Here is an 8,618-nt window from a genome sequence, read left to right on the forward strand (position 1 = left end):
ACTCCAGGAGTTGGTGATGGATAGGGAGGCCGGGCGTGCTGCAGTCCATGGAGTCGCAAAGAGTCAGACACAACTGAGTGACTGAGCTGAACTGATAAAAAGCTTTAGGTCTTTCTCAGTTTGGATCAGGAGAATAATTCACATGTAACCTGCCAAGGTCATAGCACAAAGAAGTAAAGTACAAAAAGAAATGTTTCTTTCTACCTCAAGCATGTTCCAGCATGTGCAACTAACAATCACCTACCCTGATGAAGAGTGCAGTCCTCTCGGGTCCACTGCTGTGTAGCAGGGCTCCAATCACTGCAAAGAAAGTCTGCCGTAACACAGCTGGGGGGACAGGGAAGTCCGCACTCAACGTCAACTGCTCGACTGCCAAGTTCCTAGCCACGTGACACACAACTTCCTCACCGGTGAGATAGTCAACCAGACTTTTAACGCCTTCAGTGGGCAAGTCTGGGAACGCGTCCTCAAAAAATTGCGTGAGGCATGTCTGTGAAAAAGATGTCCCTTGTTCAGATAGTTCTTGATTATCTTTGAGGTTCAGAAGAACAGCTTCCTTCTCTATACCAAGTTTTTGGCGTTTGGCCTCCTCGCTTTTAATATAGCAGCTATTAACAAATGCAGTTTTGAGAAGATCTAATGAAAAAGTTTCCTGTAACCGAGGGCCAAATGCTTGTATTTCAGCATGGTAATCCCAGTTGGGCTTCTCCGAACTGAAAATGTAAAACAGAAGACAGTAAGAGATAATAAAGAGAACAAGATGTTGCTGTGATGCAAACATTTCTCGTTGTGATGCAATTTTATTTAATTATATAAAATTTTAGAAAATTATAGAAAATTTTAAAATGAAGATTGAGCTTCATTTTAATTCCAGAATCTGATTTTCTAAAAATTACTTACGTCAGCTGATTACTTGTGGTCCTCTGCTGGATTAATTGTCCCACTGAGTCAACTGCCACATCAAAGCAGTTCATCAACAGAGACTAAGACCTTAACCTCACTTTTAGGTTCTACTGTTATAACCACGGAACTGTGCTTTATACTTACACATGAAACACAAATTATAATGTCATATGTTCAAGTCATAAACACTAAGTATATTATAGTTATCTTGTATTTCATTATTTTAAGATTTGGAAGCATTCAGTGAAAATTAGCAACAAAATCTAGTTATCAATATTGTAAGTAGGTTAAAACTTCACAATCATTCTCAAGAACGACTAAAAGGTCTTTTAAAAACTAAAGACAATAAACCAAAAATAAAACTCTCAAGTAAAAAGGGGCTGCAAAAAGATCTGGGTTGTAAGTCATTAAGATATATATAATCTATATAATATATAAAGTTTCTAACAACTATTAAAGCCTGAAATGACTAACCTCACTATAACCAAATGTAGATTAAGAAGGAACACTATTTTACTATTGTTTTTAGGAAACAACTTAATATTCTGTGTTGAAAAAATATAGAACTATGAACATATATATTCCTACCAGGTGTATAAACTAGATCGGCTTTTTTGGGGGGAGGGCAATATTAAAATAGCTATCAATTTTCATACTAAATTTCCAAAGGAGCAGTAACTTCAAAGCTATTCGGTGTTACATCGGTTGTAAGAGCAACAGTAACTCAAACACCCATCAAACGGAGCCATCAAAGAGTGAGGTGCATCTATTTGTACGACCACGACACACGTCAAAGAAACATTATTTAAAAAAATGCAAAACCTCACGTATAAGGGGATCTTTTCTGGAGTTATATAAAGATCTGAGGGTCTTCCTACCAGACTTTCCACTAGCAGAACAAGATTAATAATGGCAAAAACCTAAAGCCAAACTGTTTTCCCTTTCCTCTGGATAGTGGACTTGTGATTGTGTACTTTTTCTTGCCCTATATCGCAATACTGTTTTGTGCTTTCCTCCCTCTTGTCCGTACCCAAGGAATTCTGAGGCAGCAATACAAAGGGGCTAAAACACCCAAGCCCGGGTATAGTTTACCCTCTGCTGCTGCTGCTGCTGCGTCGCTTTAGCCCACCAGGCTTCCCGTCCCTGGGATTCTCCAGGCAAGAATACTGGAGTGGGTTGCCATTTCCTTCTCCAATGCATGAAAGTGAAAAGTGAAAGTCAAGTTGCTCAGTCGTGTCCGACTCTAGCGACCCCATGGACTGCAGCCTACCAGGCTCCTCCGTCCATGGGATTTTCTAGGCAAGAGTACTGGAGTGGGGTGCCATTGCCTTCTCCGAGGTTACCCTCTAGCTGGCCTTATTTCTCACAAGTTTCAGTCTACAGGACTCCAAATAGGAGTTCCAAGAGCGTCGGGGGCAGCCATGAGCCCAACTCCTCAGCAGAAATGTATTCCCTTTACCTCCGCCACGCGTCCACGACCCGTGGGTGTCTCTATCGCACAACTAGGGTCAGGCCAGGAGCAAACGAGCGATGAGCATCCCTACCCGCCACCCGGCCGAAGCCGCGGGGAAGCGCGCCCCGGCTCCAGGACCGCCACCCCTAACCTCTTTCCCCGGTGGCTCCTACCGGCGTACAGGCGGCGGCGGGCACCGGAGCAGGCGCCACCGCTCTAACTCCTTCTGGAACCGGAAAGCGGCGCGAAATCCCTTCTTCACTCCCCGAACAGGCGGGATGAGAGTGAGGCCGGCCGTTGCCAGGAGGCAACGGGGACCTCGCAGCAGCAACCTCGTCAGGCCGGATGCCATTGCACCGGAGAAAGCAATGGAGGACGGAAAAAGGAGAGCCGGAGTAGTGTCACGGTAACACAGTTCCCCCGGAAACCAGGAGACGCGGGAGAGGCGGGGGCTGAGCCAGTGCCCGGTGGGTGGGGGCCAGTGGGGGTGTTTTAGTGGGCATGCGCAAACGTTGGATTTTGTTGTTGTTGTTGTTGTTGTTGTTGTTTTGTTTTGTTTTTTTCCCTCAGTTCAGTCCAGTGGCTCATTCGTGTCTGGCTCTTTGCCAACGAACCGTCTCATCCTCTGTCGTCCCCTTCTCCTGCCTTCAATCTTTCCCAGCATCAGGGTCTTTTCCAAAGAGTCAGTTCTTTGCATCAGGTGGCCAAAGTATTGGAGCTTCAGTTCCAGCATCAGTGGCTCCAGTGAATATTCAGGGTTGATTTTTTTGTAGGATTGACTGTTGAATCTCCTTGCAGTCCAAGGGACTCTCAAGACTTTTCCAACACCACAGTTCAAAAGCATCAATTCTTCAACATCCAGTCTTCTTTCTGGTCCAACTCTCACATCCATACGTGACTACTGGAAAAACTATAGCTTTGACTAGATGGACCTTTGTCGGCAAATTAACGTCTCTGCTTTTTAATATGCTGTCTAGCTGGTCATAGCTTTTCTTCCAAGGAGCAAGCATCTTTTCATTTAATGGCTTTAGTCACTATTCACAGTGATTTTGGAGGCCAAGAAAAAGAGGATCTGCCACTGTTTTCATTTTTTCCCCATCTGTTTGCCATGAAGTGATGGGACAGGATGCCATGATCTGCTTTTTGAATGTTGAGTTGTTGTTTTTTTTTTAATATGGAATGCTTCACAAATTTGCATATCATCCTTGCGCAGGGGCCATGCTAACCTCTGTATTGTTCCAGTTTTAGCATATGTGCTGACGCGAGCTGGAATGTTGAGTTTTAAGTGATTTTTTTGCTCTCCTCTTTCACTTTCATCAAGAGGCTCTTTAATTCCTCTTCGCTTCTGGCATTAGGGTGGTGTCATCTGCATATCTGAGGTTATTGATATTTCTCCCTGCAATCTTGATTCTAGCTTGTGTTTCATCCAGCCCGGCATTTCAAATGATGTACTGTGCATGTAAGTTAAATAAGCAGGGTGACAATATACAGCCTTGATGTACTTCTTTCCCAATTTGGAACCAGACCGTTGTTCCATGTCCAGTTCTAACTGTTGCTTCTTGACGTGCATACAGATTTCTCAGGAGGCAGGTCAGGTGGTCTGGTATTCCCATCTCTTTAAGAATTTTCCAAAGTTTGTTGTGATCCAAACAGTCAAAGTCTTTAGCGTTGTCAGTGAAGCAGATGTTTTTCTGAAATTCTCTTGCTTTTTTAATGATCCAATGGATGTTGACAATTTTATCTCTGGTAATTTGACCTTTTTATTCCTACCTGGATATTAATTACTCTTGAGTGTACAGAGCTTCATGGGCTTTGGGGTCCAGAAATTTCTGGAAGAAGTTTCTTCATCTTGTCTGTTGCTCTTGTTCCTTCTGTCCTAATTAAAGTAAGACAAGCTGTTTTATGTTTAAAGAAAACTCTTAAATTCTTAAAAAGAAAATACTTCTTATCAAGGCGTAGTCTTAAAGAGTTCAAGACAATGAATCTAGCAGCTGTTTATGGACAAATATTTACCTGGCATGTCTCCAGAAGCCTTCCTTTTAGGAGCCCTAGACTAAGAGATTATTGAATCCAAAATAAACATTTTTATTTAAAAACAATCTAAGTACAAACTGTTTTACAGCAAAAGGGGGAGGAGGATGGGAGAAATGGGTCAAAATGGGAACAGTGGATTTATGTCATTTTTTTTCTTTATCTTTCACTCTTTAGCAATATCATTATATCACTTTCTTTATTGTTCAGTCACTCAGTCGGATCCAGCTCTTTGCCTCCTCATGGACTGCAGCACATCAGGCTTCCCAGTCCTTCACCATCTCCTGGAGTTTGCTTAAAATCATGTCCATCGAGTCGGAAATGCCATCCAACCATCTCATCTTCTGTCGTCCCCTTCCCCTCCTGCCTTCGATCTTTCCCAGCATCAGGGTCTTTTTCAATGAGTCAGTTCTTCACATAAGGTGGCCAAAGTATTGAAGCTTCAGTTTCAGCATCAGTCCTTCCAATGAATATTGCTTTCTTACCAAACTGTTAATTTATTTTTTAAACTTAATATTAAGTCACAAAAGAAGACTGAATCCTCAAATTTTGAACTGCCCACAAAACATGTAGATATTGAAAGAGCACCTCTTTCTGTGATCTCTCTACTTGTTAATGGCATCCCCCATAGTCACCCAGGTTGGACTGCTATGTCTTCAGTTGTTCCTATTTCCACAAATACCCTCTTTTGTCCAGGTGGCAAGTCTTCTTTCAGTTTATTTCCATAGGAGCTACCTGATGGCCAGCCTACCCCTCTCCCAGGTTATTGTAGTCAGCCTCCACTGTAATCAATCTTCTTCCTTCCTTTCTTCCTGGACACATCTCACTTACATTCATCTCCCTGAAAACTGGTTCATAACAATGTACAGGAGGTGGTGACCAAAACCATCCCAAAGCATGCTACGACTTAGCTCAAGAATCTCCAGTGTTAGGATCTGGCAAAGATTCTCCTTGACCAAACTTCAGTCTGGCTTCTCTAAGCCCTCTTCTCAACAAGGCTTCCACTTCAGGCTCCAGTCTGCCCTGTTGACAGGCCTGCATCACAGTTTCAGCAATAAAGTTAAGTCAGTTTAGAGAGGCTCCTCCCACCCAATGTCTGACAATCCTTGATATCTAATCAAATTCATAAACCTTACTATCCTCCAGTTATGTCTGATCACCCTGGCCTGCCTTTTGTAAAAATTTTGTCAACTTAGTTTAGGCAGAATCCCTTAGTGCCCCTGATGTTTCCTCCTGGTACTTTTCTAGTCACTGACCTCTACCCTACGCCTTGGCTTTAAATCCCCACTTCAGTTCAGTTCAGTCTCTCAGTTATATCCAATTCTTTGTGACCCCGTGGACTGCAGCAGGGCAGGTTTCCCTGTCCATCACCAACTCCTGGAGCTTGCTCAAAGTCATGTCCATTGAGTTGGTGATGCCAACCAACCATCTCAGCCTCTGTCATCCTCTTCTCTTCCTGCCTTCAACCTTTCCCAGCATCAGGGTCTTTTCCAATGAGTCAGTTTTTCGCATCAGGTGGCCAAAGTATTGGAGCTTCAGCATCAGTCCTTCCAATGTATATTCAGGACTGATTTCCTTTAGGACTGACTGGTTTGATCTCCTTGCAGTCCAAGGGACCCTCAAGAGTCTTCTCCAACACCACAGTTCAAAAATCACCACTTGTCCATGCTGTATTGGAAACTGAGCCCAGTTCTATGCTGGTGTGTCTTTTCCCCTATTTTTAGGGGAATAGTTCCTAAATAGTTCCTAAATAGAATGTATTAACTACTGTCCAGCTCTCATTTTTCTTTGACAGGTCATATAACTCAGTTCAGATCTCTTAGCTTAACCTATCAAGAGGAAGAATCTGAATGGTTCATTCCAGTTTGTAAAAGGGTTCCCTATGGGGAGGGAGAGAAGAAAAGAGGGATATGACACATATGGTACAACAAGCTTATGTATTTCTGGGTGAAGCAAGTTCTCTCAGAAGAGGTGAGAGGGGATTGTGATTGGGCTTTGTGTTACATTGCATGTGAAATACTGAAAATTCATGGAATATCATTCAAATAAATTGAAGAAAGCACAAGGAACTGTTATTTTTGCAGTATTTCATTAATTGAGAGAAATACTCTAATAAATGATCTACTAATATAGTTGGAGAGAGGAGTATTAAAGGAAACGGGGGACCACAGTTTTTTATTTACAGAAAAAGGCTCGAGTCACTGACCTTTCCTGAGTTCCAAAGAGTGGTTACTAATTAGGGGAGTGAGAGAACACAGAAACAAAGGAAAAGCGGTCATCAAGAAAAGTAATAGTAGCTTAAACAGTAGTTCAGTGGTAACAGTCCTTGTTCCTCCTCAAGGGAGAGTCTAGCAATCTGATGCATATCTTTGAGTTGTTTTGCAGAAACTAAGACCCGCTCCACTCAGGTGGAGAATGGTATCTACAGGCTGACCAAAAGTACCAGTACCCTAGACAAGTGGAAACCAGAAGGTTGATGATTAAGATTTCTAAACATAGCCAGTCACCACCAAGCAACCAGAAGAAAGTCATGAGTCGCAACCCTTACCCCAAATGTTGCCTTTAAAACCTTCACTGAAAGCCATTCTGGGAATTGGCTCTTTTGAGCATGAGCTGCCTGTTCTCCTTGCTTCTCTTACACAGCTGCTTAGTCATGTTTTTTGTTTTGGTGTTTTCTTTTGTGAACCCACATACTGGATAGCCTACCAGGCTCCTCTGTCCATGGAATTCTCCAGGCAAGAATCCTGGAGTGGATAGCCATTCCCTTTTCCAGGGGAATCTTCCCTACCCAGAGATCAAACTTGGGTCTCCTGTGTTGCAGGTAGATTCTTCAGTGTTTGAGCCATCAGGGAAGCCAACCTGCAAATTAACTCTGACTTTCCTTCACTACAGTGTGGTGGCAGTAGCTTTGCTGTGCTTGGGGCTAACAGATCCAAATTTGGTTCAGCAACATTTATGCTCCACAGATACTAGCTGTGAGCACCCAGCCAGCTCCTAGCAACACCCAAGTCTGACTGACAGTACCAAGCCAACTCCTAGAAGTCAAAGGCTGCTTTTCTCTTTCTCATAGCTTTGTGACCTTAAACAAGTGATTCAACTTCTCCATGGTTCAGTTTTGTAATTTCCAAAGTGAGACTGCGAGAGCACTTACCTCTTCACCTCTTAAGTTGTTATCTGGATGAAGATAACCCATGTAAAAAAGCTATGGTTTTTCCAGTAGTCATGTATGGATGTGAGAGTTGAACTACAAAGAAAGCTGAGGCCAAAGAATTAATGCTTTTAAACTGTGGTGTTGGAGGAGACTCGAGAGTCGCTTGAACTGCAAGATCAAACCAGTCAATCCTAAAGGAAATCCAGCATGAATATTCATTGAAAAGACTGATGCTGAAGCTCCAATACTTTGGACACCTGATGCAAAGAGCTGCCTCATTGGAAAAGATCTTGATGTTGGGAAAGATTGAAGGCAGGAGAAGGGGACGACAGAGAATGAGGTGGTTGGATGGCATCACCGACTTGATACATGAGTTTGAGCAATCTCCGGGAGTTGGTGATGGACAGGGAAGGCTGGCGTGCTGCAGTCCATGGGGTCGCAAAGAGTCGTACACGACTGAGCGACTGAACTGACTGAACCCAATAAAGATTTTAGGATCGTGCTTGGTATACAGTCACCACTCAATGAGTGCCTTTCAAAGATTCTAAATTGCATTCTTATTTTTCGCACTTTAACATGTCTGGAATGGAGGTGTGGTCCAAACAAAGGCTTCTTAGAATGGATACAGTATAGTATTGTTATTTTCGATAGGTTCTAGTTTGAGGGACAATTCCTTTTCACCGCCAACTGCTCAATCCATTCCTGGGTCCGTGAGTTTCCTTTTCGAACTTTGTAACCTCCCCCACTTCTCAGGCGAGCCCTTTACAGGCCTCTCCTGGCCACGTAATTTTTTTATCTGCGCGGCTTCCTCAGCCAATACGGTAGGCGGCGGACGCACTCGGGAGCTTACGGCGGCGCGGCACCCACGCGGCCGAGGGAGCCGGAGCGAAACCCAACTGGTCCCCGCCCGCCCGCAGTCAGCTGATGGGCCGCCCGTCGCGGAGACCGCCGCCGCCGCTCGAACATGGCGGCTGAGATCCACTCCAGGCCGCAGAGCAGCCGCCCGGTGCTGCTGAGCAAGATAGAGGGGCACCAGGACGCCGTCACGGCCGCGCTGCTTATCCCCAAGGAGGACGGAGT

The 8,618-nt window shown here is 44.0% G+C and overlaps 2 protein-coding genes across 2 annotated transcripts in view; one reads left to right on the plus strand and one right to left on the minus strand.

Moving 5' to 3' along the window:
• The window catches only part of MRPL44 (mitochondrial ribosomal protein L44), an 8,269-nt gene extending 5,530 nt beyond the window's left edge, over positions 1 to 2,739 (minus strand). The window contains exons 1-2 of the mRNA XM_010837060.1: positions 2,530 to 2,739; positions 245 to 713 (exon numbers count right to left, since the gene is read on the minus strand). Of these exons, the coding sequence (XP_010835362.1) occupies positions 245 to 713; positions 2,530 to 2,708 (648 nt within the window). The 5' untranslated portion in view covers positions 2,709 to 2,739. The remainder of the gene's footprint in view (positions 1 to 244; positions 714 to 2,529) is intronic.
• A 5,688-nt stretch (positions 2,740 to 8,427) lies between these two features.
• The window catches only part of WDFY1 (WD repeat and FYVE domain containing 1), a 54,875-nt gene continuing 54,684 nt past the window's right edge, over positions 8,428 to 8,618 (plus strand). Inside the window, exon 1 of the mRNA XM_010837063.1 lies at positions 8,428 to 8,616. Within this exon, the coding sequence (XP_010835365.1) occupies positions 8,503 to 8,616 (114 nt within the window). The 5' untranslated portion in view covers positions 8,428 to 8,502. The remainder of the gene's footprint in view (positions 8,617 to 8,618) is intronic.

The sequence above is a fragment of the Bison bison genome, unplaced genomic scaffold, assembly GCF_000754665.1.
Source record: "Bison bison bison isolate TAMUID 2011002044 unplaced genomic scaffold, Bison_UMD1.0 scf7180017864068, whole genome shotgun sequence".
NCBI lineage: Eukaryota > Metazoa > Chordata > Mammalia > Artiodactyla > Bovidae > Bison > Bison bison.